The 27,246-nt window shown below is 45.7% G+C and overlaps 1 protein-coding gene across 6 annotated transcripts in view; it reads left to right on the top strand.

Annotated features, from left to right (window-relative positions):
- The window catches only part of ADD1 (adducin 1), a 76,586-nt gene that overhangs the window by 42,129 nt on the left and 7,211 nt on the right, over nucleotides 1–27,246 (top strand). For 2 of the 6 annotated variants that reach the window (XM_060148823.1, XM_060148824.1), the window contains exons 4-13: nucleotides 2,962–3,113; nucleotides 10,690–10,770; nucleotides 11,015–11,164; nucleotides 13,226–13,369; nucleotides 13,474–13,572; nucleotides 14,525–14,701; nucleotides 18,931–19,275; nucleotides 21,832–21,933; nucleotides 22,609–22,698; nucleotides 23,415–23,507. In XM_060148823.1, the coding sequence (XP_060004806.1) occupies nucleotides 2,962–3,113; nucleotides 10,690–10,770; nucleotides 11,015–11,164; nucleotides 13,226–13,369; nucleotides 13,474–13,572; nucleotides 14,525–14,701; nucleotides 18,931–19,275; nucleotides 21,832–21,933; nucleotides 22,609–22,698; nucleotides 23,415–23,507 (1,433 nt within the window). The remainder of the gene's footprint in view (nucleotides 1–2,961; nucleotides 3,114–10,689; nucleotides 10,771–11,014; nucleotides 11,165–13,225; nucleotides 13,370–13,473; nucleotides 13,573–14,524; nucleotides 14,702–18,930; nucleotides 19,276–21,831; nucleotides 21,934–22,608; nucleotides 22,699–23,414; nucleotides 23,508–27,246) is intronic. The other 4 variants (XM_060148826.1, XM_060148827.1, XM_060148828.1 and 1 more) reach the window with 4 other exon arrangements.

The following is a 27,246-nucleotide window of genomic DNA, read 5'->3' as shown; positions in this document are numbered from 1 at the left end:
CAATGCAGGGGACATGGGTTCGAGCCCTGGTCTGGGAAGATCCCACATGCTGCGGAGCAGCTAAGCCTGTGCATCACAACTACTGAGCCTGCGCTCTATAGCCCGTGAGCCACGACTACTGAAGCCCGCGCAACTAGAGCCTGTGCTCCCCAACAAGAGAAGCCACCACAGTGAGAAGCCCGCGCACTGCAACGAAGAGTAGCCCCTGCTCACTGCAAATAGAGAAAGCCCGCGCACTGCAACTAGAGAAAGCCCGCGCACAGCAACGAAGACCCAATGCAGCCAAAAATAAACAAATAAATTTATTTTTAAAAATTACCTTGTGATTTGTATACTATATTGATAAATTGGAATTGTAAGTATAATTATAAATATATTGGAATTATAATTCCAATTAAAATTCAGGTCTAAGGGGTTTTTACTTAACCTCTTCTATCTAACATTTGTTTTTCTTTCTTCTACAACACGAATTCTGGTTCTCCAGGACACCAGGAATAACAAAACTAGAATATTAATAACTCATTTGCTTTCTCTCACATACCCCACACAGTATCAATCCTATACCAATAATATGTTCTCTCTTCATGTTTTAAAATAGTTATATTCTCTGTTGTCAGAGCATATAACCATTATATGTTATGGTCTTGTTTTTACATTCATTTTGTGTTACAATTAATAACTTAATTCTGTAATAAATATATATTTAATGCTCACCACCAGTCCTTGTATCAGTGCCCCTTTAGTCAATTTGGTTGTCTGAAGTTGCTTTTATAGTAGATTTCCCAGAAAACACTTGTGGAAAGGATTTCTTCATTCTTGCGTTGTGGCCTTTATATGTCAATGTTAATTTGGTTTAGTTAGTTTGGGTATAAAATCATTGGCTCACATTTTCCTATTTTGTGTATCTTAAATGCATAATTCATTTTCTTAGAATTTGAAGACAATCTTTCCATATAAGTTACTTGGTTTCTTTTCCTTGATGCTCATAATCTATTTTCCTTTTTCTTTAGAGTCCAGAAATTTTACCAGAATATGTCTTGGTGTTTGTCTTTCTGGGCAGTTTTCTCAGATGATGTGCCCTTCCAAACCTTTTTTATTTTCAGAGTGTTTTCTTGAATTGGTTTTTAATATTCATTCTGTTCCCTTGCTTTTGTTTCCTGGTATGCACATGATGGATTTTCCTTGTCTGACTTCTTTAACTGTCAACGTTTTCTCAAGTTCTTTTTATCACTTTCTTCATTTCTTTATGATTTAAAAAGTTTTTCTCCTCTTTCACCTTTACGCTGTTTTTAATATTTATTTTTAAAATTATTTTTCATTTATATCTAATTCCTTTTATATTCTAGCCCTCATTTCTGAATTTTTCTAATTATATTAAACATTTTTCTTATCTTTTATTATTAATGCCTTTCTTTATCTTTTATGAAATAATAGGTTATAGTTTTCATTTGTTTTGTGGATATGTTTTTTGTGCTTTTGTTATGTGTAGGAATGTGATTTTGCTCTTTTTTCTTTTAATAATTTATTTTTAAAATTTATTTAATTAATTCATTTTTGGCTGCATAGGGTCTTCGTTGCTGCGTGCAGGCTTTCTCTAGTTGTGGAGAGTGGAGGCTACTCTTCATTGTGGTGCGTGGTCTTCTCATTGCCGTGGCTTCTCTTTTTTTTTTTTTTTTTTGCTGTACACGGGCCTCTCACTGTTGTGGCTTCTCCCGTTGCGGAGCACAAGCTCCGGACGTGCAGGCTCAGCGGCCATGGCTCACGGGCCCAGCCGCTCCGCGTCATGTGGGATCTTCCCAGACCGGGGCACGAACCCATGTCCCCTGCATTAGCAGGCGGACTCTTAACCACTGTGCCACCAGGGAAGCCCCCGTGGCTTCTCTTGTTGCGGAGCATGGGCTCTAGGCGCATGGGCTTCAGTAGTTGCGGTGCGTGGGCCCAGTAGTTGTGGCTCGTGGGCTTTAGAGCCTAGGCTCAGTAGTTGTGGCACATGGGCCTAATTGCTCCACAGAATGTGGGATCTTCCCAGACTAGGGCTTGGACCCGTGTCCCCTGCATCGGCAGGCGGATTCTTAACCCCTGTACCACCACGGAAGCCCTCTTTGAATAATTTTTGTGTGGTATTTGATCATGATATTTTTCTGTTCATTTTTACATGAAATTAGTTTTCCTGGAGGAGTCCAGTTCAGGAATCCTGACTCTAGAGCTCCCTCTTCTGTTGTTTTTGTGAAGTGCTAAAAAATATGGCAGCTTATTTAATTCTCCTCCCTTGCTTTTATCTGGGTCTTTTCTCTTTTCTTCTTTTCTTTTCTCTCGTTCCCAGCCCCATATTCCCCTCTCCTCCCCTCCCCTCTTTTTTTTTGTAATAAATTTATTTACTTACTTACTTATTTATTATTTTTGGCTGCATTGGGTCTTTGTTGCTGCATGCAGGTTTTCTCTAGTTGCGGTGAGCGGGGGCTACTCTTCGTTGTGGTGCGTGGGCTTCTCATTATGGTGGCTTCTCTTGTTGCAGAGCACAGGCTCTAGGCACGGAGGCTTCAGTAGTTGTGGCTTGTGGGCTCTAGAGGGCAGGCTCAGTGGTTGTGGTGCATGGGCTTAGTTGCTCCGCTGCATGTGGGATCTTCCCAGACCAGGGCTTGAACTCGTGTCCCCTGCATTGGCAGGTGGATTCTTAACCACTGCGCCACCAGGGAAGCCCCATAATGTATATGTTTAATACTGTAAATGTCCTTCTAAGTTTTGCTTTACTGCATGCTACAAATTTTATTACCTTTCTGTTATTGATTTCTACCTTAATTGTATTAATGTTGGGGAACTTGGTCTTTATGAAATAGTCTTTGACGTTTTCAAGACTTACCTTATGGCCCATTGTGGGACGATTAATATCTCAACTATTATTTGATTTACATTTGACAAGAAATATTAAATCTTTGAGTCTTGTTTCTTTTTTCATTTCAGGTCTTGGTATGGTGACTCCTGTGAATGACCTTAGAGGATCTGATTCTATTGCCTATGACAAAGGGGAGAAGTTATTGCGGTGTAAACTGGCAGCGTTTTACCGACTAGCAGATCTCTTTGGATGGTCTCAGCTTATCTACAATCACATCACAGTGAGTATTAAATGGGGTAGTAACTGAATGATAAGTGGAGTAGTATGTGTCTGGCACCACCTGTTTTCATTTAGGGGGAGAGGGAATCTGGCTGAGCTGAAGTAAATCTTGGAACACCTTCCTTCTGATTGCTGACTGCAGAGTATAATAATCTGAGAATTAGCCAGTTTGAATTAAAAATTATGAGAACAGTAGTTCTTTAAAACTCCTTTCTTGCTTGCTCACCTAATAAATGAGTGTTTACCAAATTATAGGCAGTTCCTAAAGTTCTTTTTATGCCTAAAAAATCAAGAATGAAGATGTTTTCTTTCCTACTTGGACCAAAGCCTTCTATCTCTCATATTTATTTCTTCAGATATTCCAGTTTTAGCCATTTTTCAACATTATCAGGACCTCTAGTTTCTTCAATTCATTCTTTTTTTTTTTTTAATTTGTTTTTGGCTGCATTGGGTCTTCGTTGCTGCGCTCAGGGTTTCCCTAGTTGCAGCGAGCAGGGGCTACTCTTGGTTGCAGAGTGCATGCTTCTCATTGCGGTGGCTTCCCTTGTTGAGGAGCACAGGCTCTAGGGCACGTGGGCTTCAGTAGTTGTGGCGCACAGGCTCAGTAGTTGTGGCTCAAGGGCTCTAGAGCGCAGGCTCAGTAGTTGTGGCTCGTGGGCTCTAGAGCACAGGCTCATTAGTCGTGGCACACGGGTTTAGTTGCTCTGCAGCATGTGGGATATTCCCGGACCAGGGCTCAAACCTGTGTCCCCTGCATTGGAAGGAGGATTCTTAACCACTGCGCCACCAGGGAAGCCCCTTATTGGATATTTTAAATTATTAATATAGTGTGTGCTTATTGTGGCAAGCGTCCCTTACACAGACGTTGAAAGAAGAAATCATAATCCTGTGAATACTCTTGTCCCCCTTGAGATAACCAGCATTAACAGACGTTTAAATCGTTTTACCCTTTTCTCCATACTCAACACACTCAGTACACACAGTACTTAATACACATGTGTAGGTGTTTTTTACTTGTGGACTCATAACCAGCAGTGCTTAGTTCAGCTTCATTCATTTTTTTTTTTTAAGTATTTATTTATTTGTTTTGGCTGTGAAAGGATCTTAGTTGCTGGATGTGGGCTTCTTAGTTGCGGCAGGCATGCTTTTAGTTGTGGCATGCATGCAGGATCTAGTTCCCTGACCAGGGATTGAACACGGGCCCCCTGCATTGGGCGCACGGAGTCTTACCCAGTGGACCACCAGGGAGGTTCCCAGCTCCATTCTTGACTCCAAGGAATGCTCTTTGATGGTAGTCTGAAGCCCACCTTTGTGACTAGTGCACTGTGCTTCTGGGACATGGTAGGGATCTTTGCCAGATATACCGAGTTACCCTCCCCTCTGTTCTCCACATTGCCGCTAAAGTGAACCTTTCAAAACGCAGACCTGACCCTGTTGTATCTATGCTGTCTTGCCTGTGGAATGTCACTTCCACCCTAGAACATCTGCTTTATTTCCCCCACAGCAGTTACCATCATCCATACTGTACGTTTGTTCGTCGTCCACATCAGCTCCATGAAAGGAGCCTCCGGCTGTGTCCTGGGAAGAATTCCTGTGCTGGGCACAGAGGAGGCGCCTTTTGATATTTGGTCAGTGGATCCAGTTAGCCTCCCACAAGAGCTGGCTCTCTTCCTTGTGCCTGCGTGGAAATTGCTGGCCTCTGTGGCTAATTATACTTGACAGAACGTCTATGTAGATTTTTTTTTTTTTAGTAAGTTTATTTATTTATTTTTGGCTGCATTGGGTCTTCGTTTCTGTGTGAGGACTTTCTCTAGTTGCGGCGAGCGGGGGCCACTCTTTATCGCGGTGCGCGGGCCTCGCACTATCTTGGCCTCTCTTGTTGCGGAGCACAGGCTCCAGATGCGCAGGCTCAGTAGTTGTGGCTCATGGACCCAGTTGCTCCGCGGCATGTGGGATCTTCCCAGACCAGGGCTCGAACCCATGACCCGTGCATTGGCAGGCAGATTCTCAACCACTGCGCCACCAGGGAAGCCCCTGTGTAGAGATTTAATGCTAAATGGTTGCCTAAAAATTAATTCCATGAAAATATTACATCGCTAAGAGGAAATGTAATCCTTGGCTTAATGCCAGCCTTACATTCTCTGGGGATTTTAAAAGCTGTTTACTACTAGTCCTATTATGAATGCTATTTAAATAAGTTTGAATTGCTTAAATTGATCATTTTTTTCCCCCTTTAATTATTTAGGACTTGGCAGAATTAAAACATTAGTTAGGGGCTTCCCTGGTGGCGCAGTGGTTGAGAGTCCGCCTGCCGATGCAGGGGACACGGGTTCGTACCCCGGTTCGGGAAGATCCCACATGCTGCGGAACGGCTGGGCCCGTGAGCCATGGCCGCTGAGCCTGCGCGTCCGGAGCCTGTGCTCTGCAACGGGGGAGGCCACAACAGTGAGAGGCCTGTGTTCTGCAAAAAAAAAATTAAAAAAACATTAGTTAGGTGTTTACTTTTCTGTAAGTGATCTCTTTGGGACTTAACACTGAATAAAAAAGAAATTCAAGTTACAAAACATATTTCTTATATCTTGTGAACTAGAGAATCTTTGAGGAAGAAAGTTTTTGTTTTTTTAACTATTTATAGCATCCATATTTTGGTTTCACAGTCTAGGCGTTATCATATATAGATTTAACAGAATAGAAATATTAATAGTATCAGTGCAGCCAAAAAGTGCCAACAGGTCATCGTGCCCTTTCTTTGAAGGAGGGCAATAGGGATTTTCTGCTAAAGGGATTTAAAAGTGCTAACAGGTGTTAGAGGATTGGAGATGATTGTCTGAATTAATCTCTGTCTTAAGATTGCATTGGATTTAGAGAAGCTTTTGAGTGGGGGTGTCAAAAGACAGGATAGCCCAGTTGGCACATGAGGTGGGCTTCCTCTCTTGGTGGCTCGTAGCCAATGGCAGGGTCTTTCCGTCCCTAAATGCCTCTGGGTGTCAGTGGAATGCTAGGTTCACCTCCATTCTGGATTCCAAGGAATGCTAACCCTCCGAGGTGGTGGGCTCCAGAGGTGGCAGCGGGTCCACAGTGACTGTGTTCTGAGGACATGATAGGGATGTCTGCCAGAGATAGTGAGTCGGGTGTATTGTGTTTTCGGTGAATGACGTTAGCGCTTATTCCTTGTGCACAGAGAAGGGGCATTACATGTGGGAAGACTCGCAGTTAGACCAGTGCTACGCCATCAGGGACTAGAAAACTTACTTTGAAATGTCCTCTCTTTTTTCAGTCTACATCAGTATTTAGCACTTTCTCCTTTTTGTTTCAGATTCTGAAGATTGTATATTTTAAGCTTTTCCATTATAATATGTAGATCTGTTAAGCTCACTCTTGGAAATATATGTTAAAGAAAGAAGTCAAAGAAGAAAACATGATGTATAAATATATTTATTATAGCATTATCTGTAATAATAAAAAAATTTGAGTCTTAATATCCATCAGTAGGTGGGAAATGGCTCAGTTATTCAACATCAGCTTGAGGGAATGTTACATATTATGAAAAATAATTGATAAAGACCATCTGAAACCATGGAAAATAATTATTATAAAAGAGAAAATATAAAATGTATACTGTTTATAGCTATATGAATTATGTGTGTGTGTATATATATATATATATACATAGACAAAGAAAAAAGTGAGTAAAACTGGCTATGTAGTATTTTTTTAATGTGGGACCTCATAGCATGAGCGTGCTTCTAAAACTTATGTGGAGGAAAAAAGGCCTAGAATAGATAACTCCTGAAGAACTAGGTAAGGAGATATTTTTTCCTATCAAGTGTCAAACTTATAAAGTGATGGTAACTAAAATAGTGTGCTTTGGGGAAAGGCAGAAACAGATAAACCAGTGCGACAGAGCCCAGAACTAGATCTTTATGTACTGAAATCAGATATACAGGGACTTCACTGGTGGTCCAGTGGTTAAGACTCCACGGTCCCAGTTCAGGGGGCCTGAGTTCAGTTTCTGGTCAGGGAACTAGATCCCGCATGCTGCAGTGGAGATCCTGCATGCCTCAACTAAGACCCGGTGCACCCAAATAAATAAATAAATATTAAAAAAAAAGAAATCAGGTATACAAAAGAGTCTGCATTGCAGATCATCAAGGGAAGAGTGCTGGGCCAGGCTGCAATGGGCGCTGGCACAACTGGAGGGAAAACTCAGAGTTGGAAAATTGTGTTGGATTCTTACCTTACACTGTATGGAGTCACAAAGCAATTCCAATGAACTAAGCATTGAGTGTGAAAGATAATACTTAAAAAATTTTAGGATCTGTATAAGTGAAAATCACTTACCTTTAACCTCTGACTTAAGGAAAGTTGTCTTAAGACACAAAAGCACTTATCATAAAAGAAAAGATGAATAAATCATTTGACTACATTAAAGTAAACAAATTTCTCATCATTAAAAGACACCATAAAGAGAGTGAAAATAAAAGCTTACAACCTAGAAGATTTTGCCTCACGGTTAGCCAACAAGAAATTAGTATCCAGAACAGATGAAGAACTATCAGTAAGCAACCAGTATAAAATGGACAAAAGACAAGGCAATTTACAGGAATTTCACAGAAGGGGAAATGAGACTGGCTTATAAAAATATGAAATGTTGCTCAACTCAGTTGTAACTGGGAAATTATAAAGTCACGATGGAATACCATTTCACAGACATCAGATTTTAATTTTTAGGAAAGATGGTTGTAGAAGCACAGAACTATCATATACTACTAGCAGGAGTGTACATTTAATTAGGCCCTTTGGAAAATAATTGGCTTCACCTCCTACTTTGTTACCCTGGAGAAACTTGTACCATGTACACTAGGAGACAGGTATAAGAATGTTCATAGCATTGTTTTTAATGGCAAAATGAAAACCACGTCCATTGACAGAAGGTGGATACATAAATTGTATATTCATCCAATAGGCACTATACAGCAATGAGGATGAATAAATTATTGCCATGTTGTATATCATCTGCAGGAATCTCAGAAACAGTGTTGAGGAAAAAAAGTCACCGAAAAATACAGTATGATTGCAATTACATGAAGTTCACAAACAGATAAAAATTAAGCAATGTATTGCTTAGGGATGAATATATATAAAGTAAAACTGTAAGGAAAAGAAAGAAAATGCTTAACACATAACTCAGGATAGTGATTACTTATGGGATATGGGGAGAAAGAAACAGCTTCAGAAATATTAGATTTATTTTGTTTCTGAAGCTGGTTGAAAGGTACATGGACATTTGATTTATTATTTTACCTAAGTTGTACGTATACCTGCTAAATACTTTTTTACATGCATGTTTCAAAATAAAAACTTTTAAAATAAGCAAAAATATCTGACTTGGGACTTCCCTTGTGGCACAGTGGTTAAGAATCTGCCTGCCAGTGCAGGGAACACTGGTTCGATCCCTGGTCTGGGAAGATCCCACATGCCACAGAGCAGCTAAGCCCATGCACCACAACTACTGAGCCTGTGCTCTAAGAGCCTGTGAGCCACAACTATTGAGCCCGCGTGCCACAGCTACTGAGCCTGCGCTCTAAGAGCCTATGCGCCGCAACTACTGAGGCCCGTGCACTCTAGGACCCATATGCCGCAACTACTGAGCCTGCGTGCTGCAGTAGCTGAAATCCGCGCACCTAGAGCCCATGCTCTGCAAAAAGAGAAGCCACTGCAATGAGAAGCCCGCGCACCACAACAAAGAGTAGCTCCCGCTCGCCGCAACTAGAGAAAGCCCACGCGCTGCAACGAAGACCCAGCGCAGCCAAAAAAATAAATAAATAAAATTAAAAATATCTGACGTTTAAAAAAAAAAAAAAAAATCTGACGTTTAATTTTTCCCTGTTTCCAACCTTATTTTTCTTCATCCCAGCCAATAAATACACAGTAATTCCTTGTTTAAGTTTTGTTTTGACCCAGTTTGGGAATTGGGGAATTTGCATAGTTTTGATTTAGATAGTTAGAAAGATCAACATCTTTTATAAAATAAAAGAACTGACTTCAGCGTTAAAAAACCTGGCTAACTTAAAATTAATGGGAAAATATTTGGGGGAAAGGCCCAAAATTATGGAAAGGCCCAAATATTTCTGGCCCCTCGGTAGTGAAAGTGTGGAGTCCTAACCACTGGACTGCCAGGGAATTCCCAGCATTTTTGAAACAACTAAAAAGGAGTAGAGACCTAGTAGTAGAGATTTATAGAGAATGGATATTGTAGAGATGGCTTTCCTACCACCATTAATAATACTGCAGTAGTGTAATAGTTAAGAGATGCCATTTATTGAAAGCTTTATTGTGAGCACAAGCCCCTTTCATCCCCACTTCATGGGTGAGGAGGCCAGGAGCCCAGGGTCCCCAGAGCAACATAGACAGTTCTGGGTTCTAACTCAGGTCTTATATGACTGTGGGTCCGCATTCTAGTGTGCTGAGGAAATCCAGTGAGTTTCGCGTGAAGGTGACATGGAGGAGATGGGATAGTTTCAGATGTCCCAGGACTAAACTACAGTTTAGGGCAGAGGTAGACCTCGTTCTGTGTTGCACACCACAGACAGATTTCTGTTCAGTGTAAGAGAGAGTGTTTAATGATTAGGCCTCTCCAGCTTCTGTTTGTTTACTGCTGTACCCTAGCCTCCAGGTGCAGAAGGCCTCCGGGACTATTTGCTGAATGAAGGAACGAGGCCGGCCGTGTGAGGGCATCACTGCACTGTCCAAGCAGACACCCCTCCGCCCCGTGTGTGTTTCTTTTGGGCCACTATAGAAGTCACTGTGCTGGTTAGGAAGTTGGACTAAACAGCATAAGGCCTTTTCAACAAACATTGAATTCCACCTACCTGACCCTAGTTAGAATTCTTAGCCCAGTAGTAAATGTGTTCCGTCCTAATAGCTTCGGGAAGTCTTTTGAGTCTATCCCCAAATCATTACATTGATAAAAATTAGACTAAATTTTTGTGAGGGCAGGACTCCCCCCCGACCCCGCACTACATGACTAGCATCTAGCACATATCCATCATATGTGACAAATCTGTATTGTTGAAAGAAAACTATATTGTGGAAGGAAGAAAGATACCAGGGGAGTAAGGATGTGATGTGTAGAGACTTTTGGTCAGGCAGAAAGGAAGAACGCTCTCTTATTTGTGATTTTTATGATTGTTCACTATCCTATAGGTTTTGAGTACTTAAAAAAAAAACAAAACATTTTGACTTTTAAAAAGTAAGGTTTGGTTTTCATTATTACACCCTTGAGGAGTGTCACCTTTTTGCACGTGACACTGGCTTGGTAGCCACCAGAAGGTTTTTTCTTTATAAAGTTAATTATCATGAATGTGACCAAGATGCACTTCATGTACCCAGTAAGTTACTACAACATAATAACAGAAAGCTTTCAGTACCCCTTAGCTTTGTGATAGGCACTGTATTTAAGTGAGACCCTATGTAGCTCAGTTAATGCTCACAAAAAAACCGTGAGTCTGTGGACTGAAAGAGATGCAAATAATTTCAGTAGGATTTTTGAGCTAACTCAGTAATTCTCCGCACAGACCAGAGTGAGCTCCGAGCAGGAACACTTCCTCGTTGTACCTTTTGGACTTCTCTACAGCGAAGTGACTGCATCCAGTTTGGTAAGAATGTCCTTCTCTTCTTGGGCATCAAGTATATGTAGGTCATGTTAGGTAATTAAATACTGTCTAATCTCGTTAGACATGTAAAACCCAAGAAAGAGGAAAAACTCTATGTTTTGTGTGATTAACTCAGGGAAAAACTTTTATAATTAGTTATAAACACTTTAAACTTTGGTTTAAGTAATTTCTAGTTAGGATAACATGAAATCCTCTTGATATTTAAGATTTTGCTTTCTTATTTCAGGTTAAAGTCAGTCTACAAGGAGAGGCAGTGGACCGTGGAAGTACTAATCTAGGGGTAAATCAGGCTGGCTTCACGTTACATTCTGCCATTTACGCTGCACGCCCAGACGCGAAGTGCGTTGTGCACGTTCACACACCAGCAGGGGCCGCGGTGAGTGCGCTGCCCTGGTAGAGACTTCAAGTTTAAAGCCGTTCAGTGAGCGGCACTTCACATTTCCTCCAAATTGCCCTCTCTTGTTGCACCAAGTCAACAAACCTCATTTTGTTGGATTAGAAAAATCTTTTTTCCTCACTTCATTTGACTTTCTTAAAAGAATATATTTTAAGGGGTCCATTTACTATCTGATTTTGAAAAACATGTAATAAGTCTGAAAATGTTGTAAGACTCAACGATTAGAAAAATCAGTGTTGAAGAGGGGAGTGAGATTTCAGCGTATGGGAGACTGGGAAGTGCAGAATGACAGCAGTGAATTGAGACTCCTTGGTTGAGCAGAGAAGTGGGAAGAGGAGGGAGGGTGAAGTGAGGTGGTAAGTGGGGGACGCTGGGCTCAGGCAAGGGTTTGTGGGATGCAGGAGACTTGAACCTGCTTGACGGTCTGAGGGGAAGGCGCCAGGCCTGTGATGGAGAGGTTGAGGCTGAGAGACACACCAGCCAGCCTCCACAGATGATCCGCCTGGATTTAGCGAAACCCAGGCTGGATTGTGACTGGGGAGAGTAATACCGGGGAAGGGAGTTCCCTGGTGGTCCAGTGGTTAGGGCTTGGCGCTTTCACTGCCCTGGCCCGGGTTCAGTCCCTGGTTGGGGAACTAAGGTCCCCTCAAGCCGTGTGGCGCAGCCAAAAAATAAAAAAAGAAGGGGGAAGAGGGCACAGACGCTGCAGACTCTTAGGAGACTTGGCCGTTGAGCCCCGAGCTTGCCAGGAGCCTGCCCCATTCTGATCACCAAGCCTGGACCCTGCTGGTGCACACAGGCCACCTGACCAAGACTCGGACCCCTCAGTATGTATGAAAGTGTACTTTCTGGTTGTTGGCACAGTCATGTGAAAGCGAAGCACTCAAGAACTGTCTAGAATTGTCTTTTTTATCACCAGTTTTATACTTTAATGACTTCCTGGGCTTATTTGTTTGACAGATGACCTCATTGATTAAGTAATACTGAATTTCACTCTGTCTTGATGTTTTAATATCATAGATCTTGGGTTGTTGGGATGAATGTTGGATCTGGTTTGTTTGTTTTACTTTGAAGATATGGTTCTTGATGTCAGCATCAGTTTTATTAGTTACATCATTCTCCAAATGATGTAATTTTTTCTTAAAAGAATGCATGCTCTTCCAACCCCAAAAAATCCATGCCAAAAAAAAAAAAGAAAAATCCATGCATTTTAAAGAACCATTAGAGGTACCTTTGAGACTGTGGTTATCACAAATAGCATGTAATTTGTTTTAAAAATTATCAAAGTAACTTTACTTTGTAAGGAAATAACTTCTTACAGAAAGGCTGATATTGTGAAAGGAATTAAATATGGTACTGCCTTTTTTGTGGTATTGTCTTTTTAGATTAACTTTTCTGTAAGAAATTGTTACACTTACATATGTATTATTTAAATCTTTGGGGCCTGTTAGTCTAGGTAGAAGACCTTTAAAATTAGCGTATTCTAAAGTCAGTTTGGGAAAGTTAAGGAAATTAAAGGGCTATATGGACACTTTGATTTTTCACTTAAATAAATGTAGAGAATTTATACAGTATAATATCCTAAATCTTTATAAATCTCCTTTTATCTGACTTTCAGGTGTTCCTATCTCACCTACAACCTAAGATGAAAAGTACACAAAACCTTAAAGCTCTTCAGAAACCCCTCTTTGCAATGTTGTGACTCATTCAGAGGAAGCCATTGTCTCTCCTTGCAGTAGATCCAGGACTCATCTTATTAAATCTGAGCTCACTTGGTGTTTACAGTCAGTGTGGGAGAAATCCAGAAATATGTGGAATTTCTTTTGAGGCCTTCCTTGACAGTGGTAGCTTTGATTTTTAAAAATAGATTGGTGGTGAGCCCCAGAAGTAAGGTTTATCTTAAATTCATGGGTTCATTCATTTCTGAAAGGAGAACAGAGTAAAATATGTTCCCCCCATTACGTTTTTGAGGAAAGCATTTGCCGTGTCGTCAGTGGAGCTCCTGATTCGTCTTCCTTGATGGTGCTGCTTGTTCTCTAGGTCTCTGCGATGAAATGTGGCCTCTTGCCAATCTCCCCAGAGGCACTTTCCCTTGGAGAAGTGGCTTATCATGATTATCACGGGATTCTGGTTGATGAGGAAGAAAAAGTTTTAATTCAGAAAAATTTGGGGCCTAAAAGCAAGGTCAGTAGGCATCTAATCTGGTATTTAAATTACAGAGGAAAGAAGAAAAACGTTATCTGTCTTCTTGCCTAGGTCCATAGAGCGTTCCTGTTTCCTCCCTTTAGGTTCTTATTCTCCGGAATCACGGGCTTGTATCCGTTGGAGAGAGTGTTGAGGAGGCCTTCTATTACATCCATAACCTTGTGGTTGCATGTGAGATCCAGGTAGGTGGTGGCCGTTCCGTTTGGTCTATAGTATACTTAGGTGTTTGTGGGGTTCCCATAGATTTTCTTTTTTTTTTTTTTTTTTTGCGGTACGCGGGCCTCTCACTGCTGTGGCCTCTCCCGTTGCGGAGCACAGGCTCCGGACGCGCAGGCTCAGTGGCCATGGCTCACAGGCCCAGCCGCTCCGCGGCATGCGGGATCCTCCCGGACCGGGGCACGAACCCGTGTCCCCTGCATCGGCAGGCGGACTCTCAACCACTGCGCCACCAGGGAAGCCCTCCCATAGATTTTTGATATTTGTTTTGCAGCAGTGAGTCTGTGAGCGATTTCTTTGCTAAAGATGAGCTCATGGATTTGGAAGATGACCAGGGAAAATGCCATTTCACTGATTTAAGTTGGCAAATGATTATTGGGCTTTTCATTTCTAACTTTTAATTTTTCAAATACATAAGTCACTGCCATTGATGGAGTACTAGCATATGCCAGCCCTGCTATCAGGTGCTTTATTTATGTTACTACATGTCATTTCATTTGAACTCCACACACTCTTTTTGAAAAAGTGGGTGCAGGGAGTAGAGATGTGCCCACAGTCTCACAGCAGCGGGCTCTGCTTATGCTGAGTCTGCTCGGCCCCTATGTGCGTTCCTCACTGTCACTCTGGCTTGTGTCTGTGTGGTGATGCAGCCCCCAGTCCCCTTCATATGGCCTTGGGAGGGCTTTGTCTTCCCTTTTGTCCTTCTAGTATGAGTGCCCAATATTTTTTCATGCTAAAGAAAACCTTCTGAAGATTACCTTGTGATTTGTCTATCAGTGTCTGTCTCACATTTTTTATTCTTATAATGATTTGGTTTCTTTTGAAACCTACATTTCTGTTGAAGTGATCTCTCATGGGCATCTGACCCCGTTGATCAGCAAGGAACTCCAACTGTAGTGTTTGCTTGTTTTGGAAAAGGTTCGAACTCTGGCCAGTGCGGGAGGGCCAGACAATTTAGTCCTCCTGGATCCTGGGAAGTACAAGGCCAAATCCCGTTCCCCCGGGTCCCCGGCAGGGGAGGGCAGCGGATCGCCTCCCAAGTGGCAGATTGGTGAGCAGGAGTTTGAAGCGCTCATGCGGATGCTGGATAATCTGGTAAGAATGTTGCCACCACTTGATGATACAGCGCTCATCCCAGCAGCACAAATGTTAGTGTTTTCATAGTGAGTGAAATAGTATTGTGAAATTGCTGTCTTCATGCATTCATTCATCAGAATGCTTTCACCCTCAAGTCATGAAGAAGCACCAGGGCAATTTAACTTCTAAGCTAAACTACGATGGAATATACAGGTGAGGGTTTCTTGTCTCCTTTGTTTTTTAAAGGTAATCTTGTTTGGACTGTGTGGGGTCAGGAGCACAGAGAATGCTCTGCTCTGCTGGATGAGTAACTCCTCGAGTAGCAGGGTCAGCCCTGTACCCGTCATCCCGCAAGCAAGCTGTCGAGGGGACTTTCTAAATCAGTCAGCCGAGTGTCTTGTTTTTGTTTTAACAGTAAATTCTAGCTATTCGGGGCCTGACTGCTGTGTTCCACACACTTTGCTGCCAATTTATTGCGTGGGAGACCCTCTGCTGCTTCCTGCGGGGACATGGAGCCCAACGTGGTACAGGAGCATGGCTGCGGGGCTTTTAGCATAATAAGAACGTTCTAATAGCACATGGCAGGATGTGGTCTGTTAGGTGGCTGCAGTGAGGGATGTCATCCTTTTGCAAGGATCAGGGAGGAAATTTATGTAGAGGGTGGCACTTGAGAAGGACCTCAAAGAAGAGGTAGAAGCGTGGCAGGCTGAGTTGGGGGAAGGAAAGCATCCGTAGCAGAGGTGAGGGCACGGCTGGAGACATGGCAGCACGACAGGGTCGTGTCTTTTAGGTCCATCTCTGATCTCGCCAAGTTCTCTAAATATTCACAACAAGGCACTTAGGGTCGAAGCAATCACATTAAAAGACAAATGACTCTGTGATGGGGCCCTTTTCCTGCTGCAGTGTCATACCTCTTCAGTAGGATTCAAGAGAGTCTCCTACTGCCACATGATGTTAGGTGCTGGAGGAAAAAAAGACCTGTCGTGGGCATGTGGGACAGAGAAGACACTGGAAGGGCATGTTGCCAGCTTCACATTAAGAAAGTCGCCACAATTGGACCAGGTCACGGGTGGGATGGGTGGCTTCAGGAAGATCTTGGAAGAAAAAGAATTCATGGATCTGATTCAGGGTATGCTAAGTGTCCTCAGAGGGTTCTTCTCACTGAAATTCTTTGGACTTAGGAGAATGTTCATTGCTGGAAAGGGAGAGCTGGGAGTTAACTGCCTAGAAGTGATGGTCACAGGAGTAGATTTGATCAGTGGGGGAGGGGTGAACCTCCCATAACTTCTGCATTCATTTGCTCAGTAAGTGGGTTGCATTAACTGACCACCTAGTCTTGAGCCTGTAGCCGTGACCAGGACACAGTTCCTGCCCTCAGGGAGTTCATGGCCTAGTCAGGGAAATGGACAAACAAGTCCCGGATGCAGTCCGGCACCTGTGACGTGTGCACTGACGGAGCACGAAGGCAGCTGCAGGGCGGAGGGGGCATGTGAGCCGGGACTGCTCTCAGGGAAGCAGCCAAGAGGAAGAAAGCCCACCGAGACGCTGAAAGAGGCAGGCCAGGACAGTGCAGTCTCAGGGAGGTCACACCCGGAGAAGGTTTGAGAGTGGGTGGTGATCGCTCAGGCATCTGTATCCGGAGTCCGATACCCCAAGGGGCCCGGCAAGGTGAGGAACGCTGGGGTGACCCAGGCTTACTGGTCCTTCTTCTGTCCTCTTAGCAAATACTTTGACGTTCACTGCGCTTATACCTAAAAGGCGGGGAGCGGGAGGGAGGAATAAAAATCAGGAACACCAGCCTGCCACATCTTGTGCACTCAGTACATTCTGGAAGGTGGAGAGAGAGAGAATTAAAATTAGTGACTCCAGTTTGATAGGGGAGGAATATAAAGGATGAAAGATTAATAAGCGAGATGACAGGAAGGGTGTTTTATTCAGTGCGCTTAACATGCACAGGTTATTTCTGACATTAGAAGGCTGTGTGGTTTATAAGAAGTAAAGTTGGATGGCGGTCACTGATGCTAGTCCCTGTTTTAATTTAACATTCTGATCAACTGTATGTGTTTGCTAATAATTGAGTAGGGTAGAGAATAGTTGAGGGTTCTCACACTATAAGGAGTAGGTCATATAAAGTCCATGAACATTTCTGACATAGAAAGTCAGAAGAAATGCTAGTTTGTTTCCCGATCAGGATATCATTCCAGCTTCTCAAAGAAGGGATGAATCCATATTTTTAACTATAAGCCATATAGGAGGTCTGAGGGCTGAGTATTGCTTCTGATTTTGGTTTGGCATTTAAAGGAGAAGAATAAAGAAAAAGCCCATCCCCCCTCAGAATAAAATTTTGTGATGTCCTGGATGGTTTATTCTGAAGTCATGAAGATTACTCAAGAGTCCCAGCTCTCTCAGCAAGAGGACACTTCAGTTAATAAGAACTGTATTTTTCTGAAGATAGTCTTTATAGCTGAGTGGTTATCTTTTATTATTCTTCAGCAAAGCATGTTCATAAATGGAGAAGTTGCCAGTGCAGACATTTACCTGTCTTCCTGAGGGTAGTTACGAAACAAGAGTAAACAAAACAACAACCAACTCCATTCAGGGGTTATTACCACCCTTTTTTGAATGTATTAAGGGAATGATTGGTAATAAAGGTGGTGACCCCCCATAGAGGGCAATCACCCAGAGGGGGAGAACTCCCGAATTGAGAGGAATGCTTCTACAGTACTTGGCAAGTAGAGCGCCGCCACTGACTCATCCTACGTGACTAGCCCTGTGTAATCCTTTCAAATCTTAATTCTCTTGTCATTCATTGTGAAGCTGCCATAAGTGACCTGGTCGAGGTATGAAACTATGGGTCAGGAGTCCAGGCACAGCTGAGCTCGGTCCTTGGCTTAGGGTCTCACAAGGCTGCAGTCAGGGTGTTGGCCTGGGCTGGGTTCTCATCAGAAGGCTCTACTGGTGGAGGATCCAATTCCAAACTCCTCACATCATGGGCAGAATTCATGTCCTTACAGCTCAGGAGTCATGGCAGCTTGCTTCTTCAGAGCCAGCGATGGGCAGAGAGACTTTCTCAAGACGGGTGCTACACTCTTATGTAACATATCCCATCACCTTTGCCCAGTTCTGCTGGTTTGAAGCAGGTCGCTGGTTCCCCTCACACTGCAGGGGAAGGGCTTTACAGGAGGTGGGGGCCTTTGGGGGGCCACTGTAATGTCTGTCCGTCACAGCTTCTGAATGCTCAGCTCTGGAGAGGAAGGATGAGTGAGACATCATCCTTGCCTTGGAGATGCTGTCTGTGGGCTATTAGCACTCAGGTGGGTCAGCACGGTGGGCTCAGTGCCGTTACAGAGGCGGCAATTAGTCGGGCAGGTGTTTTAAAGCACAGCAAATGGTCGTGAAACAGGGTTGAAGGTTAATGCAGATATTGTTATGTTCAGAAGTAAAGTAATTTCTCCAGGTACCAGTTGTCATGAGGTGTACTTGTTTGGTCTTCCTGAAAGATTTTCACTGTGACTTAACAGGTTAAAAAAAAATGTTAAGTAGGCTGATTAATATAACTTATACTATAACCAGCAGCAAGTAAACCCTGGTCTTTTAAATTTTAACTTTTTGTTGATATATATATATATATATATACATATACATATATATATATGTATATGTATATGAATAGGAGAGAGTACCTGTTTAAGTGTTCAGTTTATTTTTAAAAACTGAACACACTGTGTAACCAGCACCCATATCAGAAAACAATACCAGCACCTCAGAACCTCGTATCCCCCTTTGAGTCTCTTACCCCATCCCAAGGGTGACTGCTATGCATCCTATGCATCTAACAGCAAAGATTGGTTTTGCCTCTTTTTTACTTTTTATAAATGGAATCATACAGTATATTCTCTCACATTTGGTTTCTTTCACTCAATACCGTATTTGTGAAGATTCACCCACATTTTGTCCTAGTAATATTCTCATTGCCGTGTCATGCTCTGCTATGTGAATACACCACCGTTCATCCATTCTACTGTTGATGGACTTCGGGTTTTTCTACTTGGGGCTTTGGGAATAGTGCCGCTGTTAGCATTTTCATACCTGTCTTTTGGTGAACGTATTTGCGTTTCTCCTGGGCGTGCATGTACATAGGGTGTGCATATAGTCAGCTTTTGTGGATATTTCCACACGATTTTCCAAAGTGAAACTCTTGTTTTCAGATCTGAAATATTGACTGTGTCTCTCTCTCTGGCCCCTAGGGTTACAGAACTGGCTACCCTTATCGATACCCTGCTCTGAGAGAGAGATCTAAACAATACAGCGACGTGGGGGTCCCTGCCAGTGTCACAGGTTACCCCTCTGCGAGTGACGGTGATTCGGCCACTTGCTCTCCTCTCAGACACAGTTTTCAGAAGCAGCAACGAGAGAAGACAAGATGGCTGAACTCTGGCCGGGGTGACGATGCTTCTGAGGAAGGGCAGAACGGAAGCAGTCCCAAGTCGAAGACTAAGGTGTGGACGAACATTACACACGATCACGTGAAACCCTTGCTGCAGTCTCTCTCGTCCGGTGTCTGCGTGCCAAGCTGTATTACCAACTGCTTGGTCTGTGCCTACCTTACTGTTCATAGTTAGATGATGTAGAGCACGTCTGGCAGCTGGGGCTTCGGAGGCTTTGGGAACCTGGCCCTCTGACCCGGGGCTGGGCGAGCCTTCCCCAGTAACCTTCCTTAGCCTGAACCCAGACCCACTTTCGCATCAGATATGATTCAAGTAATACTGTCTGCTTGAAACTGCTTAAGATATGTTGTTCCTCTGCAGTCATTCCAGCATTACCTAACTCCTAACACAGCAAAAATGCTACATAACTTACATGGATTAACCTAAAAGTAGGAGCTGTCATTCAGTTCAAATTGTATTTGAAGACTCTTTAATACTTCAGGACAAAAAGATGGGTGAAGCATAACCTCTTACTTTAATGTCGTAAACTCAGCTGTTTCATTAAGTCACTAACTTAAGTCTGTTCTTTAAAGTCTTAGTGTTTTCTTAAGCAGTTTTCCCTCGTGGCTCGTGGGCATCTTCTCAGCTGACCCTCGTCCTTTCTCGTTAGCCTCCTCCCCTGTTTGCTGTCCCAAAGCCTCCGAACGCTCTCAGCCAGCTACTTTCTGCATGGACTGTTGCATGTGAGTAGACGGCCATAGTGGAGAGTCTTCTGACTCCTGCTGGGTGTGGCATGACCCAAGTGCAGCCAGGCTATCCGCAGGCACCAGCGACAGGCGCTGAGGCGAGCTTCGTGTCAGGAGTAACGCTGCCCTGAACGCTACTTTGCCGTCTGGTGCTCAGACGTCCCTGGGCAGCGCTAGACCTGGACAGGCCACTGGCCCCTGCATCAGAGTAGGAGAGGCCCTCAGTGGAGCCTCTTGTGAAGAGACGGAGGCTGGGACGCACGTGTCTCTGCATGATTAGTTCCATAGGAGTTGAGGAGAGATCAGCCTAGTTGTGCTGAAACGGGACACCAAGTAAGCAAAGCGGGCCTTCCTGTTTCCCTTGTAACAGTGCTTTTGCTTTATAGATTTATTTAAAAGAAATAAGTTCTGTCTTCCCCAGGTGGTTCTGGTGTTTTCCTGATGCACAGTTGTTGAGACAGCCTCTGTGCTCCTAAGGAAATGTGTCACGTGGCAGAGACTCTGCGTGAATATGGCCGGGGTCGGTCGGTGTTTGAGCCCGTCTCCCCTTTCCTGCTCCCTCTCACCCACTTCCTCTCTCTCTCCCTCTGTCCCTTATTTTCTTTTTTCATTTTATTTGTTTAGTTTGTAACTTATTTCACTTGTTAAAGGGAGTGGGCCTAAAAACAACTTCTGCTGACCACATACATATGTAGTGCTGAATTGCTGTGATTAATTTTTCCAAAGTGTATGTGTAGCAGCAGCTTTGAGCCTTATTTACTATTAGCTTGAAAAAAATATTAAATTGCTTTAGGTATTTTAGTCACTGTGTACATTGAAGGGGAGACTTTGTTCAACTTCTAAATTTGTTTCTTACTGTTCTGGAGTAATACGAATTCCATGCGCTGTTTTCAGGTTGGTATATTAATTTATAATAATTATTCTTAAGTTTTCAAACTTGTTCAAGCTTCTGAGGTTGTTGTTTTAATGTTTTAACTAAAAATTATTTTTAATAAGAAGCTGGAGTTATTTCTATCTGAGGAGATAAAGCGTCAGTGAGTATCTCGCAGCTCATGCCCATCCCACGCTGCCTTCACAGCGGCCCAGCATTGGACGGTTTTGCTGCTTTCTTTAAAGTCTCGGTTTATGGCTATCTTATTGCCTCTTGAAAATATTCTGAAAGGCATAACATTTGCTCTCTACGATGGGCTTGTTTTAGTGTTCAGTGCCTACTCATGCCTAAGAATTAGAATTTGATTAAAAATCTCATACTTGATTGGAGGTCCGAAAAAAAAGTACGCATGAAAGGTGCAGCATGCTGATATAACACGCACTGGTGTCTAAAACAGCCTTCCAGGAAGGGTTCATGAGCGCTTTAAGTTCGTTTGGGACATTTTTGTAACACTCAAAAGTATTAATTACATAAAGTGTTTGACATCACCAAACTCCTCCGCAGGTAGCTACTGTATAAGTCTTCACACAGTAATCTTCTTGGGTTGAAATAGCTACGCAAACAGTACATTCTGGTGCGGTAGTTTATTTTAATGCAAAACTTTGGTGATGCCCACTCTTGCCTCACCGCACAGAGTCTCCCCTCACCTGGACAGCAGCATCACACCGCTTCTCATGACCCTGTCATCTCATGCTTCCAGCTGGCTTTGGTGTTGAGGACTCTCAGAGTGGTGAACCAGTGTGCTCTGAAGGGTCCCCCACGGCTTGTCCGAGGGAGTCATGGGGCATAGCTCTGTCGTCAGCCCGTGTCGCGCCCTAGATGTCAGCTGGGCACTCTGGCTGGCACTTGCCAGTCAGTCACAGCTCTGGCTTCCAGCATTACTGGTTTCCAGCCACTGCAGTGACCCAGGCGGCGTGGTCATTGGTTCACTCTCTGTGAAGTTCGGTGCATGACCAGATGTGAGAGGAGTTGGACAGACTGGATGCTGTGGTGTCACTTACTGTTGTCACGATTCTGACTTTTCAACTGTCCTTGCTATTACAGTGGACTAAAGAGGATGGACACAGGACTCCCGCCTCTGCCGTCCCCAACCTGTTCGTCCCACTGAACACCAACCCAAAAGAGGTCCAGGAGATGAGGAACAAGGTGTGCACTGACTGCCACCAGCAATCGGTGGAAGCTGACATGTGTGCGGGAGGAGGCAGCCCTGGGTGGGGCAGGAGGCCTGCGGCTGCAGGGGGAGAGGGTGTAGCTCCAGGAGGACCTCTGCTGCCACCACGTGACTGCCGAGGTCCTCCCTTCACACTGCTTTGCTGCCGTGCTGACGAAGTGCAGTGGCAGTGCGTGAGCAGCAGACGCTTTGGCCCTCGTTGTTGAACCAGCACCTGCTCACATAGCAGGGCAGAATTGAAGGTGCAGAGCCTGTTCCTGGCAAGAACAGCCTTTGCCCCCTGCCTTGCAGGGTTCATTTGAAGAGTTAGAACGTTTGGTATATTGGAACATGAGATCCACCAGTGTTCACAGTGTCACTAAAAGATGGGCACACAGGGGGTGCCTCCCCTCAAGTTAGTGAGTTCAGTGAGGTCTGTGCCTGCCGAAGTCGTCTGGAAGGGGCCCTCCATCTCCTCAGACCCATGAATTACTAATCGGGCTGGACCAGCACCGTTAAGCGGGCACGGTGGTCACGCAGGACCCACTGGGGTGCAGGGCAGAACAGAATAGCAGCTTGTGCTGGGGGCCCAAGAGCACAAACGGTGACTTTCAGCCACAGCGAGGTTTCTCTGTACTGTTGATGTGTGTTTCCCTTCTTGCCATCCTCAGATTCGAGAGCAGAACCTACAGGACATTAAGACCGCGGGCCCCCAGTCCCAGGTGTTGTGTGGTGTAGTGATGGACAGGAGCCTCGTCCAGGTGAGAGCTCAGAATGTCTCTGACGGTAGTGGGTGGTGGCTCTAATGACTGCCTGCTCCAAAATTATTCTTAAGTTGGGAGAGAATGACTATGAGGTAAGTGTCCTAGGCAACCGGTTTTCTTTGTTCAAAGTCTTCATGATAAGAAGTAACCCAGCCACTTTTCCTTGAGTGGTAGACCAAGCATAAGCATGCCCAGGGCCGTGTCCCCCTCCAGCCCAGCTCCACATCGTGCATGCCTGGCTCAGGGCCTGGGTTCGCCCAGTGTTAGCGGTGAACTGTGTACAACGCTGGAAGAGGGTGGGTGTCGTGGACTTTGGTTCTTGTATAGATTGCTGTCCACAACAAAGTGCTGCTTGGGGAAAAGTGCAGAGGGTTCCTGTAAATGTGGTCCACATTTACACGCATTTCTGTAAAAGGATTGTACCTCATGGCACATTGAAGATAATTGTGTAAGTAGTTATCTCTGAAAATGAAGTTGCCACCGAATGTTTTAAACATGACTCACCGGGGTTGGTGATTGTTGTTGCATTTTCTGACGTTGGCCAGCTGTGGTCCTGGTTCTGTGGCCCGTGTTTGCACGTTGCACCGCCATCACCGCTGCATCGCTGTGGACGGCTGTCCCGCTGCATGCTCTCAGCTGGCTCCATCCTGTGCTCTCGTTGATGTTCCACAGCCGGGCCTGGTGGGCTCTGACGACTCAGTTTACTGTTGCAGGACGCGCCCCTCTCTGACTGTACGGAAACAATCGAAGGGCTCGAGCGTACAGAGCAGACCTTTAGTCCCGCTAAGTCTGTCTCTTTTAGAAAGGTACTCACCGCCCCGTCCTCAGCTACCTGTCGGCACACCCTGCTCTTTACACCCCCCCCCCGCCCCCACCCGTTGCTCTCGCTAGGTATTGTCTTAGGTACCGCAGGAGCTTTAAACGGATCTCTCAGTTATTTGTGAGATCGTCCAAAAGGTTCTGTTCTGCTTCTTTAAATACAGCATTTTGTATGAGGTTATTTTTACAATTTTTAGCATTTTTACGTTGTGCTGAGAAATGGCTGACCTTAGGGATGTTTCTGAAGTTCTGCATGTGACTTTGGCTGGTGCATGCTTTGGGGATTGAGGAGCTTGCCTTTTCCAAGGTGCCAACTGCAGAAGGCTCACGGGTGGGCCACGAGCGTGTCAGCTCCCCCGCGAGACCTACCGCCTTCGCTTCTCAGCTGTGACCGCGGGTGAAATGAGCGTGGCAGTCAGAGGTTGTAGGATTGAAAGACGTCGTTTCAGAGGGATGGGAAATGAAACAGGACAGTCTGCCAGCCCTTGTTGAGGAAATGTATTTTTACCTTCAAAAAATAGGAAATAAAAAAAACCTAGATTGTTTTAAATGTTGCAAGGGGGAAGAAATACTTATGAAAATTTGAAACCCAGAATTGTAATTTCTCTGTGTACGTGGGTGCCTGACATGTACAGTAGGTGGAAAATGTATCTGGTGTAACTTGCCCAGGTGGAAGGAAACCCTCTACACACTCAGGCTGCTGATGTGCAGAGCCAGAGTGGCTGCCCACGTGGCTGAGTGTCTTAGTGGTGTGTACCCTGTGTTCAAAGGGAATTTTCAGGGTCTCTTTCGATTAATACACCCCCAGTGAGAGGCAAATATGATTTTATCAATGTTCCCATTGCCAGAGAAATCAGATTTGCACTAATGATCCTATATTCCTGTCTGGAAGCCCTGCTGATAAAATTTTCTTGCACATTTATATATTAATTCAGTGGGCCCCATTTTTCCTTGTCCTTAGAGAGTACTTCCAGCTGCCATTCTTAGAGGAACTGCTCAGAGCAGGGGAGAAAGATGGCTTCTTACCCCTGGTGCTTGTTTCTCATGTTGCTCCTTTGGACCAGAAGCTGTTGTGATCTTGTTAGTTCATAATTCTTTCTCTCAGATGCGTCCAAGTGTGTTGAGTCCATGACCCCAGGGTGCTTACTGTGAAAGCCCCAAACCACCTCCAGCTTTGTGGGCTCGAGCCAAATTCCTAGCCATTGCTGTGCAGTCTCTCGGGCATTGCACTGCACTTGGTGGTTTCTGCGTGCTGCTGTGAGGGCTGTATGCAGGGTGGGCCGGGGAGCTGCACTGGAGGGAGCTCTCGTGGCTCCAGTTACAGTCTGGCTCTCGCTCTGCCGAGTGGTGTTCGGATTTGGGGGCGCGTCACAGTCACCTGCGACCGCTTCCCGAAGAGGTGTACGTAGGGCCCCCCTCACGCCTGGCTGGGAAGTTGAGAGTCTGTGGGAGTGAGACTCGTGGAGATTGCGGCGTCCTCCCCGCAGCAGATCTGAGCGGCGTGCCGCTGTGAGTGCCCTGTCCGGTGAGGTTAGCCGAGGAGACTGCTCCCAGCTGGGGGGATGTCGACATCCCCAGACACAGGCTTCTGTCCCTGGTTTTCCTCCCCCATCCTCCTGGCGCTCGCGTTCGCAGCCTTGGTCTTCTTCCCGCGGCGGGTGTCTCCCTCCAGCGGTGAGAGTGTGCTTTGACTCCACCAGCGTCCTGGGCTGGGTCTGTGTCCACGTCCTTTCGTGTGGACCTCAAGTGCAGATGGCGTTACTCCTGGAAGATGGCACTGCTTGCTGGCGAGTTGAGTTCTAACTCGACCAGGGAAGGACTGGGCTTGTTAATGTCCTAAACGCGCCCTCTTCCCGGTAAGGCAAGTGTATGGATACTTGCTGCCCGTTTGAGAACTTGAGGAACAGGTGTTTGGGACTCGGGAAGTTGGGGCTTTTCTGGAAGGACTTTGCTTTGCCTCCATCTCTCCCTCATGGTGATAGCTGTTCACACAGGGCAGGGGGTGTCTTCTGACGGAGGAGGGGCAGTGCGTCGCCAGCCACACCCCGACACTCCGGTTCTGAAAGGAACGCTGAGCCCTGCTGCAGGCGCGCTTGGCTCCAGTGCCGCACGAGCCAGCATGCAGCCCTCTGGACCTCATCACGACTGAATCGAGTCGTTAGAGACCAGGGTGGGAAAGTCTACGCCGAAAGTTGTCCAGCGCGGGGGAGAACTCTTGTGCGATTTGTGTAGCGTAAGCGTCCCTGTTGGTGCCTGTGCCTGCAGCCGCCTGCCGCATGGTAGAAATGCAGGAGGCCTGCGGCCCAGCTTGTGGACTCGCCCGGTGCACTTGGTGTTGAGCATCTAGTGTGTGTGTGGCCCGGCACCTGGAGTGTAAATTCAAACCTGAGTAGGTTTTACAGGTGAAAACCTGATGCTCAGAGAGGTCAGGGCACTAGACCAGGTTTGCACAGCTTCGGAGCTGGAGCTGTTATCCCACACAGGTGGTGTCAGTCGGGGCAGACGTAGTTGCTGGGCGTCTGTCCTGCTTAGAGCCCGTGGTGGTGGCTCCAAGTGACGGCAGCAGCGAGAGTCTCCGCGGGGCCTGCTGGCGGGAGCAGCCGCTGCGCGTCCTGGTTTCTCGGCCTCGGTTGCTCCACAGCGGGCCTGCGTCCCTCTGCATCTCAAGCGTATCTGTGTCTCCTTCCCTCCAAATAGCAGGGTCCCTGTGTCCCTGTATCTGTTAAGAGCTGGTCTGGAAGGCAGCTCGGCCCTCGGCTGAGGAATCTGGAGGAGGGAGCTCCCTGCTGGTGGGGGCAGGAGCCGGCCATGCTGCACCTCGAGGGCCAGGTGTTCCAGACAGAAAGGACCTTGCTTGACCACAGGGCATCTCCGTGGCAGTTGACTGAACATTTGATTTAAGTGATGTAAACATTTCTCTGAAAGCTCGAATCTCCATCTCATTTTACTGGCGGTGATACCAGGATGCAAACGCAGTTCTCTAGTTGCCGTAGATCCTAGAATGTTAGTGCTCAGCACATCTTAGCTGTGGTCAGCCCGGCAGGCCCCTCTTGAGGCCTGTAAAACAGGCCCATGGACAGGAAGGCGCTTGTCTTAGGCCACAGAGCTAACTCGTGGCAGACGAGGATCCGATGCCTGTCCGGGGAGGCTGGGCTACTTCTGAAGGAAAAGCCGGTCGACCTGGGGTCGGGCCCGCTCAGAAGGAGCCCCCTCCCCATCTAGGCAGCTGACTTCCGATCTCGAGGCTCTCTGAGCACAGGCTGCGGATTTCAGCCTTTTCCTTCTCTCCCCTGGGGTCCGTGTCGCTGGACAGTGACTGCTCAGCCCAGGTTCCCAGGGGAGCGGTTGGCCGGTGGGCTGAAGTTCCTGGGACTCGGCCTGGCCCTGTCTCTCGTGCACGTCGCTGGCATGCCCTCTCCCTCTGGGGTTCGCCCACCGAGGAGAGCGCTGCCGGGCCAGGCCTGGCATCGAAATGATTGTGGGTTCTCCCGTTTTCACTGGCTTTCAGGAGTTCTCATTAAGTAACGGGCACGTGCTTGGGTTCTGGTTAACTTTCTCAAAACTGAGCCCCAGAGGGTGTGGGAGCCAAGCTGGCGGGCTGCGGGGCACCGAGCTGTGCTGGGCAGGCGAGGGTGGGCGGGCGTAGCGCCCGAGGGCTGCCCGCTGCTCCCTGCCTGTGCGGCCTGGCTGCGTTGGCCTCCTCCTCGAGGGCCGGGCCACCTGTGT

This window comes from Lagenorhynchus albirostris, chromosome 4 (genome assembly GCF_949774975.1).
Source record: "Lagenorhynchus albirostris chromosome 4, mLagAlb1.1, whole genome shotgun sequence".
In the NCBI taxonomy this organism is placed as follows: domain Eukaryota; kingdom Metazoa; phylum Chordata; class Mammalia; order Artiodactyla; family Delphinidae; genus Lagenorhynchus; species Lagenorhynchus albirostris.
This window is presented reverse-complemented; position numbering and strand designations above follow the sequence as displayed.